At 41.7% G+C, this 26,343-nt stretch overlaps 2 protein-coding genes across 2 annotated transcripts in view; both read right to left on the minus strand.

The window, feature by feature from the left end:
• Window positions 1-321: 321 nt before the first annotated feature.
• Window positions 322-26,343, minus strand: part of LOC126565568 (protein JTB) — a 137,323-nt gene continuing 111,301 nt past the window's right edge. The window contains exon 4 of the mRNA XM_050222758.1: window positions 322-337. The gene's annotated coding sequence lies outside the window, so the exon portion shown is untranslated. The remainder of the gene's footprint in view (window positions 338-26,343) is intronic.
• LOC126564680 (uncharacterized) lies at window positions 16,448-24,935 on the minus strand. The gene is made up of 5 exons (XM_050221767.1): window positions 24,867-24,935; window positions 24,576-24,646; window positions 20,293-20,455; window positions 19,398-19,711; window positions 16,448-17,235 (listed from the first exon to the last, which is right to left on the minus strand). The coding sequence occupies exons 1-5, from the start codon at window positions 24,884-24,886 to the stop codon at window positions 16,448-16,450; spliced, it is 1,356 nt and encodes a 451-aa protein (XP_050077724.1). The 5' UTR covers window positions 24,887-24,935.

Here is a 26,343-nt window from a genome sequence, read left to right on the forward strand (position 1 = left end):
ATCAAAAACGAGCTGCGAACGAGCTGTGGGCGATCCACATTCCCGGAACGCCGTAAGTGAGACATTCAATTACTTCCGTACCAACCAACCATCCATTCCAATCCACAAAAACCCCAACCACCACACCCGACCACTTTCGATCGAGCGGAAACACGTGAAGCCAGCAAGCAAAATTGATCGAATTGGGCGCGAAACTTGCACACATACCTGACCTGGGCACGCGAAATAGAAAGGACCTTCCCAATTTGATGAGCCACATTCGACATTCGACTCCCTTTGGTCACATATTTTCCATCGGCTTCTTTCATTTTCCATCGCACGGTGTTTTTTTTTTTTTCTTCTCTCAACTTACTTTTTGAAGCGCAATCACGAGATGGACGAGCTCGAATATACATCCTTTTTTGCACTTGGTAAGGGCTGCTGCAATTTTGGGCGACGACACACCGCACCAAGTTCCTTCCAATTTTCGACTGACACGACAGCGAGCTTTCTCACACACAAACACACACACACGAAACATACATAGAAATGGAACGCGTCTGACGAGGAAAGGCAGCATCTTGACAGCATAGCAACATCATACCTCTTCGCTGGAAGCCGCCCTGTAGTACGACGAGCGACGCTCCTACAATAGAGAGAGAGCTTTTGCTAGCATACACACCGAGAAATACTTCAAATTCCCGCCAGAGCTATCGATTTCGCGTTCCAGAGGCCAGGTGATGTAATTAAATTGTGATTGAAATGTTCATTGTGTGTCCTCTTCCTTATGTTGAGAACATACCTTCCAACGATGACAAGTAATGAATCTTCTTCCTGTTCGGTTTTGCCTCTGTGACAATAAACGGTAGCTAAGGTTGGTGACCTCTCTGTGATTTGGCCATCCAACTTTGCACGAAATGCGAAGCATTAAAAGAATTTCTTCGGATTTTTTGTTTTACTTTCATATCTTGGATACTTTCATAATCTACGTTGGTCTCATACACAAGTTCAACAACTTCTGTCGATTCCCCCCCTCAAAAAAACGAAGCTCCAAAAATGCTACATTTTTGTTTTTGGTAGAAAACTTCAAAGTATGTTGAACATTTGTTTCGCCATTTTTCTTGGCATAACTAAAAAGTTATTTGCACAATAAAACGCAAAGGACCATGGTTCAATGTTTCCATCCTCCGTTCACCACTGTTGCCTGCCCTCTGCCTTTCGAGAGCAGACATTTTAGATTCAGCAACTGGATGTACAGTCCAGAGACTGTATAAGACAACGGTACTATCCATATTGGAATATGGAAGCATATGCTTCCATTAGGCATCCAATACCTTGATAACCAAGCTTGAAAGGCTACAAATCTACACACAATATGTCCCTGGAAGTGATGACCGGAGTGATGCCGCTTAAAATGCGTTTTGAAATGCTGTCGCTTCGCCTTCTAGTCCGTTGTTCAGTATCAAATCCCTTGATAATAGAAAATTTTGAAGCGCTTCTAGAGACAGGTTCTAAGAGCAAAATTCTCAAGATTTATGAAGATTGTGTTGCCCTACAAGTGCATCCTAGTGCTTCACAGGCATTTAAATCGTGCTGCCCTTCCTGAGAACTACAGTTCCATTTTAATAACAGATTCCTCGATGCGCGAGGAAATTAAGACCATACCTAATGATCTTCGCTCGAGGTTAGTTCCGGGTATTTTCATGAATAAGTATGGTCATTTAGACCAAATTAGCCAGTACTACACTGATGGATCGTCCTCTGAGGAGGGCACTGGCTTCGGTGTTTTTAGCGAGTCCACCGAAGCATTCTTCAAATTGAAAAAGCCGTGTAGTGCTAGCCGCAATATTTTACGCACTATTGATGCATAGCAGCGAGACCTTCGGACCAGTACTTCATCTTCACTGATAGCCTTCACTTAAACGCCTTATTGAAGCACTGAGATCTCCGAAGGCTGTTAAGAGTCAGGATTTCCTCACCATAAAAATCATTATTGAACTGCTTGGCTCAATGTTTGATAAGGCGTTTAGGATCTTACTAATTTGGGTCTCTTCTCATTGTGAAATTCCCGGCAAAGAGAAGGCATGCTCACTGACCAAAACAGACGTCCAAAAAGGCGCTTATTACGACCGACCTATCTCTGCCCAGGACTCCTTCGTTTCCCACAGCAACTCCCCACACACGTTTCCCACAGTGTCCCTGCGGCCTTGGTTGGGCTCTCTGTAGACCGGGCGTTCATACGAATGATGTCTCGACTGCTGTCGAATCATTTTGCGTTGAATGCTCATCTACAGCGTATAACTGTGGCTCAGACAAAAGTGTGTGGCTGCAGTGTCGGATTCCACGATGTGGATCACCTTCTGTGGTACTGAACGATTGAGTTATTTTGAACGCTAACCAAGCCACACTTGAGAAAGCATTTTAAAGCTGCGGGGAACAGTCGACTGTTTTCAAAAAGACTGGAAGAAAGTGTCGAAACTCGTTCGCGAAATGTCTGTGCTGAACCTGATGGGAGACGTCAGATCAGAAGTACGATCATACGATTGAATTTTTTTTTTATTTTTTTTTTCTTTTTTGTGAAATAGTCCCGAACACACCTCTAACACTGTTTATCAAATAAAAATTCAGTTTCTGGAACAGTTGTTATTTTTGTCTAATTTTTTAATCGTGCTTATACTTTCGGAGGCACCCTTTAGATGCATCATTATCTACCTTATTTGATGTGGTCGAAACTATAAAAATAAATAAATGTAAATGACAGCCAATTCTAACAATACTGACAATGATCGTCAACTTCTTTAATATGCCAAGCAGCAACATACACATCCGCGCGACTTATTTCCAACAAACCTAGCCGAATATGCCCTTCGAATTCAAAGTTATGTTCACCTTTAGGTTTCTGTGCTTTCTGTGCCTCCTCTTTTTTTTCTCGGACAAAACTTTGCAGCCAGCAGCAGCCCGCACAAAGCCCGACACGTCAAAGGCACACTCAAACCGAGTGGGCGAGCAAATAATAAGCTGCTTAGCATGGGAGAGCGCAGCGTAAATATTTCGCTCCGAACAAAAAACCCCCCATCCAAAATTTACACCCGTCCAGCGTACTAAGACGTAAACCGCCGCCGCTGACGAGATTTATTTTGAAACCTATTTTGTCCAATGCCGTTTGAGCATCTAATAAACTAACACCTACAAACGTCACTTTTGGAGTTAATCGTTGGGGTTTGCGGATGATTAATCCACCTTCCACCCTCAGCAAAGAGTAAAAAGTAATTGCTTCAACGTCTAAAAACGGTACTGCAGTTTTAATAGCTAGTATCGTTTTTGTTAATGCTAAAACCATAACCATCTTAGGGCTAGTGGTACCCCGTTTGCGTTGTGAACTTCACGATAAGAAAATAAATCCACCAATGTCCTTGGTTTAACATTAAAAACGTGGATGAAATTGGCATGGCATCTCGTCCGCCGGAGCAACATCGCACCAACTTCACCCGACATCTGTTTGCACTGTGCAAGCGTAAAAGCTCCAGGGTGAGCAAAACACAAAGCAAAACTTTGGTTTGCATTGTACGCGAACGGCGAAAGCGTTAAACGGACCACGGTTGCCCTTTCCGGTGCGGCGATGTTTTTCCTCTGTGTTTCAACCAAAGCGTCCTTAATGCTTACATTAATCCACAAACATTAGCGAAACCCACGTCATTTTGAAAGTCGATCCTAACTGCATGGCTTAGGACCGCACCTTCTCTCTGTCCCTCCACCGAACCTTCGGCAGACCAAATCAAAAAAGGATACGGATTTACAGCCAAGGATACACAGCCTCCCCCTTCAGTTACTCATAAAGGACTTAATGCACGTACACTGCGCGACCTTTCCTACCACTTCGGAGGGGGGGGGGGCTACATAGCTGAGAATCTGCTAAAAAAAAACAAGTGAAAACACGGAATGCTTTAAATGTTGTCCTTTTTCACATAATCGAAAGCATTGTCTCTCGGTCCGCATTTCTGAACACAGGTAAAGAGAACGTCGCGTGGAGCGACGGTTGATCACGTGGGTCATGCATTTAGCATTAAACCTTCCCCCGCAAAACGAACGACACACTCTTCTCCACTCTTGCTTCGTCTACAAGCTCAATGCGAAATGGAGCCAATGTAACGTGTTTTCTTCTTGGAGCTGTGTGCGTTGTTAGCTAATGTATTTCTTTTATGTCGTATGCCATCAAAAACCCGCCACCACCCTTGAAGCGGGAAAGTGATTCAGCCGCCTCTGATGATCAGCATCAGCCCAAGGTTTTGGTCTGTTTGGGTAAACAGCGCAGCTACTCAACCCGCCCCCATTAGGTTGGTGGTGATGAGCAGGCGATCGGTGACACTCTGGCACATCGATGGTGACTGGAGAATTAAAGGATAGCAGCTTCACTGGGGCAAGCAAAACTTCCACCAGCACACACGCAACTACTATTGACGTTTCGGTTTAGTGGAAACGTGATTCTCACGTACCGGTTTAGGATTTGGAATGATTTTTGCTTCCTTTTAAAACAGATTTTATGATGGCAGTTTCTTGGCAGTAGGGTGCGTCGTTTGTATTACTTGGAGTGACACTTTTTTTATCTAAAAAAGTCCAAAAATATAAAATGAAATGCTTCGTCGTATTTCATTTACGAAAATCCTTCAAATTAACGCATGCTCAGAGGCGACTGAGGCGCCTGTCTTCACACGGAAGGGACCGGAGTTCAAATCCCACCAGGGATCATTCCCACTAGTGAAGACTGATTACAAAACTACGTGGTATCAGGGGGCTACGTGGAGTGACAACGTCGCCGGTCTTCATACGACAGGACCAGGGTTCAGGAGAGGACTGACTATCCAACTATGTGGTATCGGCAGTCTAGTATAAGCCATTCGATGGCCGGAGTGACCTCGTAGGACGTTTAACCAAGAGGAATGTATTAATATCGAAATTAAAACCTAATACTACTCCTCCAAGTTTCCTGATATTAACCATAAAATTGAGGGTGCCTAAAGTGTCATTCATTTAGAATTCGGTCACTCATCGCAGGCTGTAAAACGAGAAATTTTTAACGTAGAAATATAATTTCTACATCAAACGAAAGGTTTTTCATTGTTCTTTTAACACAACATTTAAAATTTCAGCAAAAAAATATTTAAAAAATATATATGCAAAAAGAAACAATCCTACTCGATAATCCTGCTTCTTCTTGGATAAGGTTTGGTAGATTTATTGATTCCACGTAGATGTGACAGTCAATACACACTACGAGAGAACGCACCGGCTAAGGTGCAATCTCCAATTTCATATCGGCTTATCGAAGGCAGTATTTTGAAACAGATCTAAAGGCGGTCTTATCGTATTGTACGGCGCTGTATGGGTTCTTTTTCCAGATTAAATGTTCAACTTCTTCGCTTAACAACGTCCTACCAGGGTACGCCGGCCGTCAAATGGCTAGCTTGACTTATCAGTACCAGATGGTTGAATAGTCAGTCTTCACTCCGGGCGAACGGATTCGAATGGGATTTGAACGGCGGTCCAGATGAGTGAAGACCGACGCCGATATCGCCACATTCCAAAATATTAAATTATCCACTAAGAACATAGGCTCTATCTATCTCTAGATTTATCAATAGAACATAGAGAGCGCAATAAAATAGATTCGTTGCATTACTATTTTACCCAGTGTATCCATGTGACCACCGATAGCAATATATAACCTTTTCCCCTTCCCACTTATGCTGTCGTGTGCAAATATTTCACTCACGCCCATCATACATCAGTGAACGAATCATGCTGATTACTTGTCAATTTTTGGGTTGCGAAACGAGAAACAAACAATGCCAAAAACTCACCGATAAGCATTATCAATGTAACCTTAGTCACGCACCATCGGAAACAAGAGATGCCGTCATGCGTTATAACGTCACCGGCGAGGCTCATAAAAGCATCCCCACCCCTCCCTTTGGCCCAACAGCAATCAGCGAACCCAACAACGCAAAGATAGCGCTAGTTCACGTGAAGAAGAAAATTCGGATGTCATAATTTATGAGCAGACGAAGAAGTAAACGACTTTTCCACTGCTACTTAGTAAGAAGCGTGTCAGTGTGCATGTGCTTGTATCATTTTGCAAAGCAGATTAATACTGAATTATGCTCATCCGCTCCACTGCGCTTCGCTGAAGACGCACTACGAGTTGATGTAGAAGGGGAAGGGAATGTGAAAAACGCCATGCGAAAAAGTCACACATTTTCTTTCTACTCTCGAGAACACTGGGCGAAAGACACTACATTTTCCCCTTTTATTCCCACTGTTTCCCCACTTCGTTTGGTGCATTAGTGAGTTCGTTTTTAGGGCCCAAAAAACCCCACCCCGGCTTGCCGATCGAAAGAAAGCTTCCGAAAGGATCGGTACGCCCACCTACACACACACACACACACACACCCAGTTGGCAGAACACGATGATAATGAAAATTTAATCACATCCATAACGGTGAAGCCAAAGTGGGCAAAGTTACCCATCATCCGGGTATAAAGTATGCCGCTCTCCAAAAACTACTCCACCTAACGAACGAACGGTTGAAAAGGGGGTTTAGAGTAGTGGCAAAGCAGGCGCAAAGCGCAAAGAGAAAATATTAAACCCTTCTAACAGTATCATCCTTTCTATTCATTCGCTTTCGCGAGACAGGATAAAGCGGGATCACAAGAACGACCCTTAAGACGATACAGTGGAACAGGAACGGGTAGATACATACTTCCAAGTCCAGTAGAAACTACCTCACCGCGCTCGGGGAGAAGCATATTAACCGGAATGAAACAACCGCAGACTGTACGCATTAATCCAACTTTAAAATTTATCATAACCCATTAGTGCGATAGATGGAAGGATCGGTCCCTTTATGCCGTGCGCGGGCGCGCTCAAGATGTGATGGAAATATTATGAAAAATTAACTTAATATATATCCACTGTTAATGGAACTTGGGTACCGAACCGTGAGCTAGTAGTTGCAACGATGACAGGGAATAAAATCATCTTTCCTGCTATCAAATGGTGATATTAGACAAGTGGTTTAATTCTAATTTCCGCCAGAACTTAGTCAGCCGAACTAATATTCGTGGTTTAGAGTTTGACGTCTTGTGGCAGTTTTCAGCCTTTGGCTTACTAAAACAAATAGCCCGCGACTTCATTGACCCGGTGTGTATCATCAAAATGCTTCACTGCTCTTTGGTGCGCCTTTCGGTTGTTTGGTGGCCATCATGGCTGCTCATCCGCTGGCCGGCTGGAATCCATCCAGCGTAAAGTGACTCGGTTTGCAACGCCCGGAGACTGTTTATTGCGGGACTCTCGGACAACCGGATCGTCTCGCCGGAGCTACTATCTGGCCTTAGCCTATACGTCCCGCCGAGATCGCTCCGCGCCATATCGATGCACGGCGTAGAGAATCGCCGTACCCGATTTGGCGCCTCTGATCCGTTTTTGTGTACACTGTGTCAAAGAGTTGTCCGTACAGCAAAGACATGGATACAAAATAACGGATAAAACATATTTAATCAATCAAAACAAATATCATATTAATTCTATGAAGCAGTGAAATATATTATTTGTATCAATCGGCATTGATTGTAACAACAACAAAATCTGTACAACGAACAAACACGTTACCCTTTATTGCGCTCTGTAATTACCAATTACAATTACCCTCGGCAAACGATTTTTCATCGAGGAGGTCAATTTTTCAGTTGTTTCAGGTAAAATTTTCTTCCATTCTTCCATGAGAACCTCTTCTAGCTGGCTTTTAATCCTGGATCGAGTGTTCTCGAATTTTTCGCTCAAGATGATCCCACAGGTGCTCAATAGGATCCAGAGGTTTTGAAGTTGGGGAGGATGCGGAAGCATAGTTTTGACGTTGTGCAGCAACCATTCCCTGACCAAATTAGAAGTATGCTTCGGTTCTTTATCTTGGACAAGCTGAAAATTGGACCCATGGCCCAACTTCATACCATCTGCTTTCAAATTATTCTCCAGAATGTCCAAATACTTGAATCGATCAATTGTAGACTGAATGAACGTCAAGTTTCCGATGCCATTTACGTCACCACCGCCTTGCTTGATAGTCGGCTGCAGATTTTTTGAATGCAATTGAGTATTCAGTTTGCGCCACACTCGCAGCAGCCCATATAACTCAAAAATATTAAATTTGCTTTCGTCTGTGAATATGACGTTCTGTCAAAACTCCTCCTTTTTTCTTCTTTTTTCAAGTTTTTTTGTAGAGATAAACGGCTTCTTTCACGCAATTGCATCATCGATATCCTTCTGCATGGATAACACTCCGTACTGTTTGCGGACTAACTTTGATATTTGCTTACCACGTCAGGCTGTATGCAAGTTTGGGAGTACTAACCTTAGGACTTTGTTTAATTTCCCGTAGACGAATGTGTTTGTGACGTTCGGCGAGGCGAGTTTGCGGCCTCTTCCCGGGAGTGGTCTCCAGGGATTTTGTTTTCTAGAAGGTCTCAATCACATACTGATTTGCTACGCCGGCAATTTCCGACAGTAGTAGTAGTATTTTCTAGAAGGATTTCATTTTACATTATATGTTTGCCTTTGGTGTTGGTGCATTGGTTCCTGAGATCTACGATTAGTACTCGGATTTCGACCGAGATTTTTGTGTGTGAAGCGGCCATTTCTCTGAAGAATAACACTTTAAATACAGAAATTGATCTTTTTATGGTAGAAAATCGTATCGCTGCCTTTGTTTTTCTTGGAAACACTTTGCAAAGTCTCCTAGTGTCACTTTTAACACATTTGACGTAACCCTGCTAACAAATAATTATTTACCCAACAAATATTTGAAACGATACTCACTGTACGGACAATTTATTGGCACAGATTTGTTGATTATTTTAATAAAAAAAAAATGTCTGTCAAATATTGGATGAACTTTATGTCACTATATTCACTTACTTACAAAACAGCCTAATTTTGGCATTAGATGCATCAACTGTAGAAGAGATCGCTTTAAGATTTTAACTTTTTTTATACGATTATTTCCATTAAATTTCTCTGTACGGGCAATTTTTTGACACAGTGTTTCTGCCGTGAATTCAATGTCCTCCGTGACCGTCACCAGCAGGACATGGTGCGAGCCGTGTTATTTTTTTAAATTGCATTCGTGTTGAGCGACTTACTTTATGTTAACTTTTCTCGTCCGTCCAGATTGACGGGTTCGAGCCGATAGGGATTCGGATTCGATCGGGATTCTGTCCAATCCGGAAAAATATGGCGGATCCGTAACATTAGATGTCGGATTCGGATACTGAGATTGGATTCCCAATGAGAATTTGGAGGAATCTCCATTTGGATTCGCTTTTCCTAACATTAGCCAGAACTAAGGTTACAGTTGAAGTACGTGGAAAAGGCAAGTTCTTGACGCTGAATCACCTAATGTTTGGTCTTCGCCTAACTTCTGCGTCCAGAAATGCGTCCAGAAATTAAAGATAGATCTTAGGCATATGAGCACATAAAGCAATTTTATTGGGATTTAATTTTCGATAAATCTAACATCCCACCCAACGCTTCTAAAACGCTTCATCAACAAATTATTCTTCTTTGTCATATTATCCAGAATGGACCGTAACGGATATTCTCTATTCAATAACATTAAATAATAATGGAAAAATATAAAAAAACAGCTTGATTCATTCATCCTTCATTCCCAACAAAGCATTTATGGACAAAACGCACACGTGTAAAGCAAAAAGGACAACGCTCGTTCATTTCCAGTTTCGAATAACATACGTGCACGAATATTGCATTCTTTGTCATAATGCAAAGGTAATGGAATTCATACTCTATCTCACACTCATGCCTCCTGAATGTGATCCAATCCCCTTCAAAACTGAACAACGATTCGTAGAAATAGGGAGAAAAAGTAAGAAAAAAAACACCTACTTAGCCACCCTTATATGTCCGAGGGCCGGAAAATGGTACTCCGATAAGCATTGCGGAAGGTGTTAAGCATTGCTCAAGTGGATGTCGTCCAGTGACGTTTATATCGACATGTAAGTGGGGATGACGCTGGACAAGAAATACCGAACAGATACGGTACACATGAGTACACCCGGGCACACTACATTCCATCCCTTTTAGTTATCTTTTTGTGGGACTTTCTTTTTTTTTCAAATCTTCCAACGAAATCGAGTTGCTTCTTAACCGCAACCTCATGTCCAGTCAATACATCACAAAGCATTCATTCATTGTCATCAAACAGAAACGTTTGAAGGATAATCCAAACATAGCAGCATCTCACAAAAAGCAAAACAAGTCTCGATCAGCTGGAAACATATTTTTTCCTTGCTTTGTGCTATAAGGTAGGTTTAACACATGTTTTCGAGACATGTTTCAGCTCTTTGCGAGTAGTGGAATTTTGTTGAATGTTTGTCTTGTCGTGGCACGTCTAAGTTGCTGAGTACTTCATCAGTTTAATTACGGTTGATAACTGCGACGAGAACATTGGAAGAACTCTCTACTTTGTTCGTACCTACTGCTCGATCCGGACCAAAAAAACGGCCAAATACGATCGGGAAAATGTCTATCAGAATCTACAGTCTGAATAAAGGGTGGCCCGGTGGTGTAGGCGACAGCGGCACCGATCTTCAAACGGCTGGACCGGGGTTCAAATCCCATCCGGACCGCAAAAAATGATTGCAAACTAAACACCCCACTCTTGTAAATCACAATTCTCTTACTTTCTTGCCACCCAACGCGCCCCCATTACCATGCGCACCAAAATCGTTAGCAACCATTCATCTTTGTGGTTGATAAATTGGTGATTACAAGAAATTTCCCAAACGCAGCGCGCACGGGAACCATATTTAATCGTTTAATTGAGCGTAAAAACCCTTAACCCCCCATTAGTTGAGGTTCCTAATAAAACAAAGAAAAAACACGCTTTGAAAATGTACACACATGTCAGAAGGGGCTAAACCACCAAGCAAGAAAATGGGGTCCACCTACCTCTCCCTAACCTTGGGGTGGAAGCGTTTTCTATTTTTTTTTTTTTTGAGGCAGGAAAATCCCAAAATTATTAAAAAACCAATAAACCGAACCTTCACACGTAAGCATGGGCCTACAAGTGTGTGGCAGCATTTGTTTCGTCTTATCTTTTCTCCCTATCATCTGAATCTTGTAGCCCTATTAGAAAGCTAGCAGGTCAGCAAGCAAACCTTTCTTTCTTTTCCTCCTCAAGCATAAACAGAAGGCCAGGAATGCAACCGTGTTCGGACGCAACTGTTCGAAAAGGGAATAGAAGTGTACACACAACGCACAAGAATCCTTATCACAACTTTTGCTACGGGCCACACAAAAGTCAAGACTACTGGGCAACACGAAATTCCATAACATTGCTTGATTTACTTCGAGTCGATGCAGTTGTGTACGGAAAGGTTGACCACCAACACTCGACCGTTGATTTTGCTTATCATATGCAAATAAATCTCGAGCACTACGGATCGTTTCCGGGTTCGGTAAGGGACATAATGGCGGTGGGGGAGGGGGGGAGGGCTTATGCTTCCACCAGAAGTTGCAACCCGTCCCGTATTATCTGCTCAGTCCCGCCCGCTCCAGAGTAACCTTCGTCAGAGCGACAAACGCGTCAAGCACGGTCCAGTTAGTGCGGGGTTCAGATGAAAGTTTACTGCATCGATTTTGAACCCAGCAAGGGCTTTCTTATGTTTCTGTTTTGTCACAGCATCGTTGCCATCTGGAAGAAAGATTTGTGTCCGCTTTGTGCTTCCCATCCCAAGCACGCCTACTGCTCTAGTGCAGCTAAAGAAGGGGTTTTATTCGATCGTTTTGATCATTTTTATAGGCCGAAAAATGGTCCCACTTTAAGGGGCACACACCGTTGTGTGTTGGGGGTTCGAAAAACATATTCCTACTTTTCTAAGTAGGCGTATGCAGTTGCCACTCAACCTCTCAGTGATGTGGGAATGACTTTATTTACATTCTTTAATCTTGATCGCTCTCATCGCAATGCTCGAGTCAAAAGGGAAACGATCTTGCGTTAGAATGATGAGTCGGTTGCTGTATTATAAAGCTGTTTTCGTTTTCTCTCCAAACAAGAGTGGCTATAAGAACAACCTATCAAATAACCCTTTAAACAAAAAAATTAACCAAGCTGCAGTTATGATCTGAGAAATCCTGATGGAAACATATTCCACTAAAAATGTGGGTTTTGTAAGGCTTTTGAAATTGGACTCAAATGCAATCGCAAAAAGGTAAGCTTTAGCGTTGCAATATCCACGTTAAGCTTGACTTCAAGGCAAATATATGAAAATACGGAATCTATCGTTCGATTTGCGTACTTGAGACCTATTTCTAGCTTTCTAATATGACTAAAAATTGTCAACAAATATAACTCGTTATCAACTTCAAAATTGAATCGTCTGTTAATATTACTAACTGCCTGACAGCGGCATCGATCTTTACACGGCAGTACCGAGGCACGAATCCCATCCGGACCGATGAGGACTTTAATTTTGCCATTAGCTAGTTATCAGCAAAAGTCTGTAATTGTTCGAATAGCGTCGGCTTTTGACCCTAGGATGGGTCGTTAAGTCAGGAAGGAGAAGACCACACATGGTAGACTTAAGATTATATGTAAAAGCCCTCTCAAGGTTTTTATAGCTCCAAAGAAAAATTTAAAAAAATATGATTTTTTCTCAGCTCCTCAAAATTTGTCAACATTTGGACAACTTTATACAAACATGCATACGATTCATCTCTAACTACAGAAGGAAATCACATTACCACACATTGTCAAAACATTCAGTAAAAAAAACCATTTTTACACAACACTCACGCCAATTGCTCACCGATCTGAACACGCATAACGCGACACGCTGTGATAAAATAGCAAAAAAAAAATAAATTCGGACAACTTTCTGCTAAACCTTGCCAATTGGTTCTGGCTCTCGGATGCTGCGTGTTTTTGATTTAGATCGATATTTTTTTATCGATTTTGACATTTCGCCGCCATGCACTGGCTTTCTCGCCCATTTCTCTCACTCTCACTCTTTCCCGCTCACTCACACACACGTTCTCACGCAAGGATATCAGCAATCTGTCATCTTGTTTCCATATAAAGGACAAAACGAAACGGAGAAAAAAAAGCAGCCACCCTTCGGAATTATGGGTTTGTTTTCATCGACCGTATGCACGCCCGTCGAACTGTGTGTGTCTGTGTGTGTATTAGTGTGTTTGCATAACGACGTAATTGCACTATCTGGTTCTAGGCGGGTTGGAAATCGTTTCCTCTATTTTAACCTCACTGTACACTGCACACACGCGTGCACACATGCACTCATACTGTACACGCACTTATTTCGGGTGCATAATTTAGCTTTTTTCCATTTAATCTTTTTAATTCCACATACAAATCACAAAACAAACTTTGCAAACACACTGGTCAACTTTCGGCCTATCTTCACGGTTTCACGGTTGATTCTGTTTGTTTGCTTCGCTCTCACTCTCGCTCAACGCACGCTCACTAGCTGTTTACGGTCGTTGCGTGTGTGGCACGGCACACAAAACCTTTTGGATAAAAATTCACCCATTCGTGAACCTAATCGTGAAACACACATTACGGATTATGTTGGCGGGGGTATTCTTAACGACGCATTGACCGAAAAAGGATCGCACCCATACACACGCACACGTCACTCGTCCTTAGGAGGACGGAAACTCGCAACTGTAGGTAGCGAAACAAAGACAGTATGATCGATGTTAGCCTGCTCGTTCTCACTAGCAAAGGAAACATAACACACGCTCGCTCTCTCCTCTCTTTTCCACACACTCACACATAGGCAAAAATTGCTCGCTCATGCTCCTTTTTGACATGCGTTCGATCGATGTTGTACATTGTATACGCACACAACTACAACTTCTTCAGCAGCAGCAGCAGCAGCACCACCACCCGACGATATCGATATCATGCTTGATGTGTTGAACAAAATAACATGCATTAAGCTTTTATTTTTTGAAGGAGGATTTTGCTTTTCACGCCACACAACACACGTTTCGATTTTCGCAAGCGAATGACAAAACCTCACCAACCGAAACCGATTCTGCGACTTATCTCAAAAATGATCAAAAAAGTGTAGGCACCGATTAGATAAAATGCATCGATTAAAATGTGTTGTTTGTGTGCGTATCTAACCAGCACGCTCTGCTTTCGTATTGCCGCAGGCAAGACAGTGTAGAATTCTGACTGCGGTGCTGTGACGTTTGTAGTGGTACGATGCCAAAGAGATGTGCATTAGAACACACAACACAAGCGCTGCAATGCCCGCAGCATAACCGCGATGTTATTATGCAGATGAAGTCGCTATCCACCGCTCCGCACAACGCCACTTGGCCATTTAAACTCCCCTTTACCAAGCACACAAACGCACACGAAGCACATCCATTTTCCCCCCAGGGAATACCACGGACACCATCTTCACTGGTGTAAGACATTCAATCGGATAATATTCACAATCGATTTATGGACCGCGAGCCTTTCAGCATCATTAACTTATGCGCACACATCAAACCGCACACACCAAACACATTTACTTCTGTGACCGCAGCAAACATAAACTTTTCTCACCCAAAAACACATATTCCTACAGCTAATGGCACTTTCTGGCTTGCTTTGGTTTAATGCTCTCTGATCGACCTATGTTTGCACACTCAACCACACTTCTACTTGCTCCTGTAAGGACATGTTTTCATTCATTTACCTTTTATATTAAACCATTTCACTGGCAGACCGGGAATCGAACACAATCGACAGCAACCGTACGCGTTGAAGGTTCCTTCTTATATGCACGCTTGTGTGTGTGCCTGTCGAAAAAGACGAACGTACGTCCTCAGCGACGGGTGATACACTTCTGACGTTTGGAGCTTGTTCCACACGTTTGTAGAAGAGAACACAACGCAAGCGTGCGCTAAATGGCGAATAAGTTCTGCAGTAGCTCTCTATGCACTTAAAATAGAGTACTTAATTGTTTTAAAATATTTTAACATATTTTCCATAGTTGAAAATAATAAATTAATCGAAGGTTTCGATATATTTCAGGTTAAATTACATTACAATCTCCAAGCAAAACTTAACGAAGTGTATCGTCGATAACACATTCGTGTCTGCTTCGGGCAACTTCGGTTTTCCATTGCTGTCACGCGCTGCTGTCAATTTATACCCCAGTGAAAATGCTATCACAATGTCCAGGAATATTTCATTTCAAATATGTATGCCGCGAAAAAATCTTATTTATTTTATCACGAGCAATTGTTTCATCTCTTCTTTGTAAGCTTTATCATCTCTTCGTGATCACAGTTTTCTACTATTTAACACTAATGAAGTGGCATGTGTTTTACGTTTTCTTTATTTTGCGTAAATTCCAAATTCAATTTGAAAGGGTTGCCTGCAAGCACTTGGGAAATGGGCCTGTTACTAACAAAACGGGAGCGGTTTCAAATCCCTACAGAAGCCAGGGACGAATGCTTGTATAAAAGAATTCTGAATTGACTCTCGAGGTGCCAGCACCAAAGAAAAAAATGAAGTTGATTTTGCAGGAAAATTCAATCAGCACATACATACAACATCGTTTGATAACTTTACAACACTTGGCGTAGCCATTTTTTACCATATCGTTGTTTTGTAAACTGCTTTTAGGTTCTTAGACAAATATTTTCAATTGTGATGCGAAATAAGTATTCAAGAATCATACAGAATTTTTCATTCGATAATGTAAAATAATACGGGTAAGTGCGTAGCCTACAGGTTTATACATGGGTAGGGAGTTCTATGTTCTTTTATGTCCACTATATTCCATTGCAGGCTTCCAAAAGCCGTAGCTAACCGCTGTTTTTCGAGTTGATCCTGCCTTCGGCCGTCTCAGCAATTTCTGTTTCCTTTATAAAAACCTTTAATAAGATCAATAGTCGATCGATCAGTAAAATCAGTATGGCGATTGTGATATAATGCGTCTACTATTCACCGTCTGCTAAAGCTACAAGAATGACATAATTATTCTCAAAAAATTCAGTACAGAAACAAATTTGAAATAAAGGTTCCTTTTTCGCTTTTTAATATTATACCGTAAGTAGTATTTAATACCAGCATTTGATGAAATGTATCTTACAATTGTAGCTGTGGAATTCTCATTCGTTCATATTCGCCCCAAAAAATGGGAAAAATCAATTGAACAATTCATAACAAATCAGTTTAACTTTCGCACCTTTCGCTAAAACACCGACAACAAACGAATTTAAAAAAAAAAGTAATAAAACAACTAAATTCTAGTTTCTAGCAACAATCAATTTTCGGATGGTGAAACACACCTCCAGGTATACTGTATCTTGGCACTCGTAGGTTTTTCCTTCTTCTGTTTTAAGTAACTGTAGCCAGCAAACGATGCGCTAAACACGCAGTCCATCCTTACTCTTGACCGATTTGTCACGCTCGCGTGATTCGCGATCCTCCCGCCGATCGCGCAAATTTGATGCCGAACTGCCACGCACGAGTCCCAAATTCAACGGAGGCAGTGCCGTCCTCAGATTCATCAATCGCTTGCTGCGTTCCACGTTTCTGGAGCGACCCTTTGCCAACGAGCTGCTACTAAGCGACAGTGAACCACTCCCGTCATCCGAGCGTCCCATCTCCACCGCATCAGCACTTCGACTATTAGCACGATCGATTCCCGACACAAACAGATCCGATTTGCCATAGTACCGCGGCATGGAAAGATCGTCCGTCTGCGACTGTCTGTTAATACCGGCCGTTTGGATCGAGTAAAGGCTGACCGATTCACGGTACTTCTCTATGACGGGCGTCTCTAGGTAGTTCTTCGGCAGGTTCGAATACGAGATAGCCGGAACCTCGGGTGTCATACTGATGGAGTTGTACGCACTACCTCCGACACCTCCTGCTCCTCCACTGCCACCAGTGCCGCCACCACCAGCCCCAGACGATATTGTAAAGATATCATTCTCACTGGCCGGACGGATCGAAAAGTATGGCAATTCTGCCGGCAGAAGGCCAATCTTGTTGTTCGCATTCGACTTTGATAGGCTAAGTTCGGAGAAGTTGCGCGGTGGTCGCAACACAACCTCCTGCTGCTCGTCGGATGTATCTTCCTCCTCAACGATAGCTGGAATAACGACGACACGGTTGTCACGTTCGTCTGACATGCTGCCATTGGTGGTACCTGCAATAAAAGCACCCCATAGTACGTTAATGATATATACGGTTGATAAAAAAAAGTTCGTCTGGTGGAAGTCTTCTTGAAAGCCCTTTTGCAGATAAAACCATGACTGGTAGGAGCTTGCTGTGTATTGATGTGTGTATGGGAGAGTGTGTGTGTGCATGAATGTATGCGTGCTTCACATTTCTAGCTTACTTATAGTACACGATGATTTATAAAGCAACCGAAAAAGTACAACAGAGATCATATGAAATGCTAATAATATGGTTTGATAGGTAAGCATTCTAAAATAGATAAGAAAAAGATAAAAGATTGTTAAATGAAGACTAAAAGAATAAAAAGTTTAATGAAATAAAGTTTAAGTTTAACTAAAAGTTTTACGAAAGAAAGGAAAATAATTTCAAAAAAGTTAAATAATAAAGCAATGCAAAGCTCAGCAACGAGGATATCTTAAGGAACAAGCTTGACAGCCGTTACGACGAGTAGACTTTTGGTTAGTAGCCTACACAATTAAAACTGGTAGTAGTTGATCATATCAGTAAGGATATGTGTTTAAGATATTAGGAAGTATTTCAAATTTGTCATAATAAGATAAAAATTCAATAAGCCCAGGAAAGGCTCTTTACAATTGAAAAAATGGTAGTCAAAGATATACATCCAGAATTTATCTTTATCCTTGGGGATTCTTGAATCCATGGAGAATCCTGTTTGATCCAGAAAATCCTCTATATTTTCCTCTTTTGCCCTGATAGTCATGGGACAGAACTTTAGTTGCCGAGTTGCATATAGCAACTCCTCCCTTGTCGAATGCATGGTTTCAGAGGCCACTAATCGGGAATATGCTCATCGAAGACCCGAAGCAGTTCTTGAAGACATAGAAGCCAGTAAAGACAGCCCAAGGCCAAGACTTCCCGAGGGTATAGGGCCCAAGAAGCAGATTACTAGAAATAATATACTATTTTTTAAATTTGTAGCTAAAAAATGAAAAACGTGTTTGACTTCAGATTGTAGTTAAGCAGCTATAGGCAAATCGAAGCAAAAAAGGAAAATTACTACCTATAAACATAACAAACCTATAAACATAATTAACACTACCACGAACAGCAAAAGCACATACACCTGTTAATTGGATGATAGCAATAGGTTACAGGAGATTAAAGTATGAACCAACCAAAGCCAATTGCAGCTATCGAACTTTTGTAGGGGCCGGGGTAACACTTACCTGTTCCCGTAGCCAAATTGCACCATTCCTTTTTTCCGAATTTCCTCCAATTATACCCATATACCCATAAGATGACACCACACAACTAGTAGTAAAGATGCCTACAGCCCAAAGTTCATGACCGTGCCGGGTTAGTGTACACATTATCGATGTTAGAGAAAGAAATGGTGAAGCTCATGCAGTATTGCAGTGTCTAGTAGTTGCATGAGAGATCTCGATGCTCTCCAGGTTGGCTTGCATGTTTGCTGCATCATTCAACGTATCATTGCCTCATCATGCAAGTCCGGATTTTGTCTTTGTTATATGGCTAACAATACATTGTATCGAGGTTGGAAATCCAGGACTCACATTTAATACTAGTTGTACATTAGTTAGCATGCGATTAGATATTACTTATACAAAATATGTGACCTCATAACGGTTACGGCGGTTTTGTCTACTGCTCGTCACAAAGCCCGGTTCCTGTTCCCGACCCTGTCCCCTCTTTGTCCCCCGTAGCATAACTGTACCAAACATTCTATCGACCACTGCCGAACTATTTGACTAGCCATTCAAACTCGTTAAACTTTATGTGCGACGCTCGACAAGCAAGACGCTTTGTGACCCTGATACGACGACGGATGAAACTTTTCCCGACTGTTCCCCCTCCCCACTCCCGGTTCTCTGCGGTGTGGGTTCGGTGCACGTGTTTGCTCTGTGTTTTTGTGAAAGAGAGTGGTGTGAGCCGCTTTTGTACAAATATGTCACCCGCTTTCCATCATGGGGCATGGGGCCTCGCTCACAGGTGAAGCTTCTATGTATGATGGTCGATTATTTTTTTGATTTTGTTTGTTCATGTTTCGTTCTCCCGTTTTTTCCCCCCCAACACCAGTTGTGTGATCGAGGGGGGGTCAATCAGGTGGATGAGACAGTTTCGACATGCAGTTTTGAAACTTCTAGTTACCTTCGAGCCGCTGCAGTAGCTTATCGGAGCTTAGTTCACGGCCACCGGTACCACCATCCTCGTGCGACGTGGCTTCATCGGTGGACCGCTTGCCCGCGGCAGTAGACGCCACCGGTGTCACCTCGATCGGTGAACCGGAATCGGAAATGGCAAACTTCACCGACGCCGGTGAGGTCGCTTTTGACGTTTGCTGCTTCGGTGGTGCGCTGGACTGGAAAATTTGCGAATTAGCAAAGATGGCCATCACTTCCGGTGCGAGCATTGGAACGTTCGTTTGGATTTCGCGGCGCAAGTCGTCCTCGTGTATTTTGGAACTGTGGCAAAGTAGCAAAAGGAAGGGAATAACGTTGTATTTATTTTATAAATATAGTACAGACATTCAGGAGAAATAAAGGTGAGTTTAAAGCTTCAATAGACATGTTTTAGAACACAAATATCTTCACAGTAGATTCCTAGACAGCATTGCTCAAATACCTTTCCCACAGTTTCATGACCCTATTGTCAAGTACTTTTATAATTATCAATCTTTTTTTAATTGTTGTAGTTTATAAAATTCGAGGTAGTGATAGTGCTATTGCAGTGATTGGAGATCGCTTGACACATCCTGAGGACCGGACATAATCGTAGAACGACTTAGCACCTGACGATTTTATCGTTTAAAACGTTCTAACCTGGGTTTATTATCCTGGACAATCATATCCTTCGACACTTATGGACAAGGTACACAATACATTTTGTAGCGTGCTTATTGGATGTATTATTTGAGAAAATTGTTAAAGTTAAATGTTTTGAGTTATCCTGTAGCTGTTTTCATGCATCCGAATGCTACTCAATTTTATAATAAAACTATAATGTAAAAATAACCCCTTAAAGCCTTCAAAAGCCCTCATCTTACCTCATCGACATATTGCGGGTAATGCTTGCTCCAGACGAAACACCCGGCTGCCGGCAGATCGGTGCATTGTTGTTCTCTCCAGAGTCGCCCGACGGACTACCGTAGTAACCGTTTTTGTTCTTGTTCTTGGCCGCATGCTCATCCTCATCCGGATCGTAGTTAACTAAATAGAACCGAAACGGTATACAAAACAAAACTTGCATTAGGCATTTCATACATTACTGAGGTTTGGTATCGACGTGTACTATTATGGTGACAGTTTGATAAATATTGTTCCTACGGTGGTGGACTTAGCTATCTTAATCCCTTGCCTTCTTCGATTTGTCCAGCTGTGCTGGTCATTCTTCTTACTTAATTACGTGATACGAATGTAATTACGCTTTCTTAAATGCTTTCCAAACTCTCCAAACGGGTGGTAAGTCCATTTGGTAAGCACAGAGAGTGCATCTTACCGTTCGATTCTATCTTGTCGTGGTGGAACTTTTGGAGCAAAACCGAGCACATGAACAATTTTCTTTTGCCCACAAGCCTGAGCTGAGGGTTTTTTTTTAAACTGCGCCATCGTCTTGTTCGATACGTTCTTCGAAAATGCTGAAGCTGATGCTCAATTTTTCTACGGAAGCTTGCACCAGATTCTGCTCCTAATTGAAAGCCACCGCAGCGAAATAATTATCTCCACTTTCGTCCCATTCGTCCTTCGGGGACGTTTTTCGCCCGTTTTACGCTAGTCGATCGTCCCTTTTCCCCTCCTCACCCTTCGCACGACACTCCATGACACGATTCTGTGGTTGCAACAGGGATAGTTGGGCAAAGAAGAATTGCTGCCAGTTCCTTGATAGCGGCTTGACCGCCGGCCGCCACCGCCACATGCGCTTGCTAATGTTCTCATTTATTTAGCCGAAACGAAAATAAAACAAACGAACGAACCCCTTTTTGGCTCTTGAATGACTTTGCTATGGCTGCGTGAAGGGTTCATATTTTAGCCCAACATTAAAGCCAAGCGACCGACATCACATAGACACACACACATCTGGAGGCGATAGGATAGAAATCAATTTTCCACCCGACGGAAAATTCGTCCACAAACACAAATGGAGAAGTTGGGGAAGGAAAATCAATCGATTGGCCGATTCGAATGACTTTCTGGATGCGTTTGGGTGTTTATTTGCTCACTTTATTCTATCGAATGGACACAGGAAAAATTCGAGTTATCATGATAATCCTGAAATAATTTAGGGCTTAAAATTAAGAAAAGTTTTATATTTATTTTCAAGATATTTGCTTTCTTTTTGCATGACAATTTCCTCTCGAAGTTGGGCTTTATATTTTTAAAAAATTATTAGTATTTTTTCTTCATTTTATTTACATCTATCATTACAGCACAATGCCTTATTGGCATAAACTTTTTTTTTTTAGAGGTCATGCGGGCCATCGAATGGCTTACTAGACTTGCCAATACCAAGTAGTTGGATTGAGTAGTACTCACTACGGAGGAACGAACCGGATGGGATTTGAGCCCATGTCCTGCCGATTCAAACTGGCGCCACTTAGAGCTTCAAAAATACAATGTTGAAAACTATTGTTTTTTACTGATAAAATATCTATTATAACAGTAAGTATGAATCACAAAATTAACAATAAACTCTGTGACAAATAGCTATCCCAATTGTGTAATTTCAACAGGAACTTTAAAACATGATTAAAGTTACTAAAATATGCATATCAAGCGTAGCGAAGCAAAGAACCAAATATGTTCCAAATTTTCAAAACCATTGAACCAAAATGTGGCAAAGAAAGAGTAGAGCAAATTTATCCTAAAAACCACCGGTGGAAAAACCACTCCTCCCAAGTGTTTTCGTTCGCTAGCTTCCGTTTCTCGTTCGCTCGAATGGCAAGCTAGCCCGAGTCATTTCCAGTAGCGGTAAAGGCCTTGACAGAAATTAATAAAATCATTACCACTAACCCGAGAAAACGGGATACGGCTATATCTATGCCAATCCGCACACCGTTGTGTTTAAAGCGCCTGTAAAAGAGAAAACGAGCACGGGCGTGTGACACAAGGCAAGTGGAAGGATTCCGTACCGTATTGCTATCATCGTGTATGCACCACCGATGCACAGCACCTTTGGCACTCACACACACACACACACACTTTCGATCATGCTGCTGTACCGGGTACGGGGCGAAATTAATTATCAGTTCAATTATCGTTGTACGGTTCAACCAGCGTGTACAACGGGGAAACAGGCTAACCCGGGAAGCGAAACGTTTGCAACACCAAAAACCGAAGCATAGAGCGCATAGAGAAAATACCGAAAATATGCTCGGTACCGCTGACTGGCCACGAAATTCGGTGCAAAATTAAATATCAACAGCATTGATCGGTTGAAAATTTCGTTGCACACATACGCGGGGCAGTGCAGGTGCAGTTGTGATGCCGGGAAACGCATCATGCTTAGTGTGTGTGCTTGTGCCGTCGATTGTGCCCCAGACAGTTGTGGCGGTGGTACCGCAATAGGAAGCTACGCGAAAACAATAATAGACAAAACAAAGCTGCCAAGCACATCAAACGTGAATGTTTGATAAACTGCATGCGAAGAGTGCAATGCCGCGGACCACGGAGCGGTGCAGTGGTACGATGAATTCAAAAAATATCAACAGTTCAGTCAGTAGGAAATATGACTTCCCCGATTGGAACACAATCCCACGCACCACACAACGAACGATCATCGCATGCCAGACACTGCTGGCTGGCATATGGAGCCGTTGAGTTTTTCGGTATATCTACATCAAATGCTAGTGGTGGCCTTTAATCGATCCGACCGAAATATACCGGTGCTGATCGCTTTTCTCACTCAACTGCAATGGATTGATAAGCGATAAGAATTATATTTTTATGCGTATCGAAATTATTTCTATTTCAAACGATCGTGATACCGCTTGGTACTAAAACCAGCACATTCGATTGCATACTTTTAGGCGCATTCGATAGCCGCGCGGCTTTTAGTACACAATTTAAATCGATTGAAATAACGTTCTGATGTTTTCTTTTTCTATTTGTTTAAATTGCTTTTGAAAAAAACAACAAAAAAATTGCTGTAAATTTATTAGTGTTATTAAATTATACACACTTAACACAAAAGTACTTTGTTCAGGCCAAATAAATTAATGTTTTCTGCTTAGTCTGTACTAGAGGTGGTTTATCGTGATTTAGATTGCAAGCTATATATTTTATCATTTTCAACTCTCACTTAAACAAACTTTACAATGTTCCGTAGCTCATCCGTAAAGCTTTCGCAAAAAATTCCCAAAGGTACACTGCGACCGGGTACCAAGCTTACCGCACACAACGAACTCTCAACCGACCAGCGCTCGAGGCAGCTAACAACGCCCAGTGCACTCAAGCAAACCGTATCTCGTTCGTTCGTTGCGAAACTCGATACAGACCACCGTGTGCGTTAGCACACGAGCATACGCGTTTCGATCAATTTTGTCATCAATCGATAATTTTCGGTAGGCTGGCAATATTTGTAGTTTTCTCTTTATTTTTTTTTTTCGAATGTATCTCAACATACATTTTTCAAAGAGTGGCTCGCGCCTAACCCTCCTTACTAAAAAAAACCATTGCTACAAATACTGTCAAGCCTGCTGGCAATATACGTTCGCGGTGGGACAATGTTTCGATAACGTAATTTCGTAACTGAGTGGGTTCCGCTTCCGAAGATTTTTTTTTTTTTGCTTTTCCCTTCCCACCACCAATACGATCCCACTCAGCAAGACGATTTTATTAGCTACATATTTTTATTTTTAGCATTCGCTAGCTATGCTGCAGGAAATGCAAAGTATAGAAATGCATTCCAGCGAACCGGTGCCTAGCAGTGTGGTCAGCTTTGCTATAAAGAATGTATCGAAAAAAAATAAAAGTGCTGGATTACTACTATCCACTGCACACACAGGAAAAAAAAGCTGCCACTGATCGAAAATAGAGTTATATTGCCTGACTAGGCAGTGAAAGGATATACCAAATTAAGTTAACATTTATTTGCGCACCGTGAATTGAATAACGCTAATAAATATTGTCAATACGATACTTGTGCCAAAGGAAGGACAGGAGACAACCATTTAGTAGCCGTTCCTAATGAAAGCAAGCATTTATAAACTGATTGAAAAAGATAAGGGAGGAACATATGAAAAGATGGGAAGAAGTGATGCTTATAAACATAAATGGACTAAACCTATTAAATAATAAAATGTACAATGTACAAAACCAGAAAGCCACTCACCCAACGATTCATCGAAACAGAATTTCTCCTCGATACAATTCCAATAAAAGTCTTCCCAGCAACTAAAAATACTGCAATATAGAAAATAAAATAATGAATAATAATATAGAAAAACCTTTAAAAAGTACAAAATAAATAATAAATGCATATTTGTACATTAAATGAAATTGTACGAGAAAAACAATATAAATACAACAAATATAAACTAGAACACAGCACAGCATTGTTCCGTCATAATTGATTATAAATTAACATATATAAACTAAAAGAAGACTTTGCTTAAAAACTTACCATTTGCAGCAATTACACATTCTGTCTACTACTGTTAACACGTGGTTCCGGTTTATCAAATATCATTCGCTAGCGCTCCTTCACAATATAAAACAATAAACAAACAGCCTTACGAAACGGTGGAATACAGTACACATTCGATGTGGCACTAGGTTAATGCTGTAAGATTAAGCATACAACTTTTCTGTTTGTATTACTTCCTATCACAGCCTGTTGCATACACTGGAATCGATTAGGTACGCGGGATATCAGTTTATAATGAGCAAATTCACTTGCGCCGTTTTCTTTTCGACCGAATACACCACATCATTTGTTTCCGCGATGGCACTGACGGTACGCTCCACTGTGCGGGTATGATATGATTCTGTAGAAGAATTAGAAATAAAAATAACCATTAATAAATACCAACCACTTCTATGCGCTAATAGCTAGACGGTTCCACAGCAAAACATTTGCCAAAGCAATTACTTTAAATGGCGTTGCCCTGCTTCGCAACTCAATCACACCCAATAAATGACCAGACCATCTCTCCGTGGGTTAAAGCTTCACATCGTAAATCAGTCACATGGTCGCGACAACTGACGACAACAAAAGCGAAACCTGAAAACCACCACCAAACCTCACCGACTGGGTGGTAAGCAATGACGAAAATCGGAACAGAACTCGGCAAGTGAATTTGTATGCGTTGAAGGGTGGAAAAAAGCATACTGATAATGATAAATACCGATCCGCGTCTCGGTACCTGAGACATTGTACAGACAGCGGCGAATTGAGGACGCCCTAATGTGTGCAAACCAACACAACTAATCATTATCGAAACAAATACCAACAATGAGCACCCGTAGCTTTCGGTATCACGCCAGTGGTGAACCTGTGGCGAGACCCTTCTGAGATACGAAGCGCAACATTAGTCGAGGTCGGTAACTTTGCACAGGGTTAGTGTGATAAAATGGAAGGGAATATCGAATATGATATTTTAATTCAACGATAAACAATTATGAGAATTCCTTCAGCAATTTTAATATTAGCAGAAAAGTTTTACAACTCGTCTCTAAAAAATTTTTGGCATACTCGTTACCATCGGCCAACATTATTTGAACGGAAAAATCGGTAAAGCATAGCACAAGGCTCACATAATATTAGATACAGTGATTAAAACAGAAATCCGGACATCTTTAAAACTAAAAACTGCTTGACTCTGAGGACTTTTTCATCAACAATCAGGCCGGACAATCATGATTCTTTTTTCACTCATCCTTGAGCACACTTTCCTATGAATCACTCACAAAAAAAAACAGATCGAAATTCGGTTTCCAAATGGCCGAAATGAGAGAAAGGTAGAACGTCTGATTTTTGGAAGACAAACGGAAAATCTGACAGTAGCAATATCATGAAAAATGGGTATACAATGGTAACAAACATGAAAAATGGTAATGGGTAACAGATCACTTTGCAAAGTGGCCAATGAGCATGCTTG

The sequence above is a fragment of the Anopheles maculipalpis genome, chromosome 3RL, assembly GCF_943734695.1.
Source record: "Anopheles maculipalpis chromosome 3RL, idAnoMacuDA_375_x, whole genome shotgun sequence".
In the NCBI taxonomy this organism is placed as follows: domain Eukaryota; kingdom Metazoa; phylum Arthropoda; class Insecta; order Diptera; family Culicidae; genus Anopheles; species Anopheles maculipalpis.

Excerpts from the sequence above, each read along its gene's own strand:
- LOC126564680 (XM_050221767.1), bottom strand. The coding sequence starts at position 24,886 with ATGTGTAATTGCTGCAAATG. Across the intron at positions 19,712-20,292 it reads ACCCGCAATATGTCGATGAG|TTCCAAAATACACGAGGACG; the intron begins GTAAGATGAGGG and ends ACTTTGCCACAG. Across the intron at positions 17,236-19,397 it reads GCTACTGCAGCGGCTCGAAG|GTACCACCAATGGCAGCATG; the intron begins GTAACTAGAAGT and ends CTTTTATTGCAG.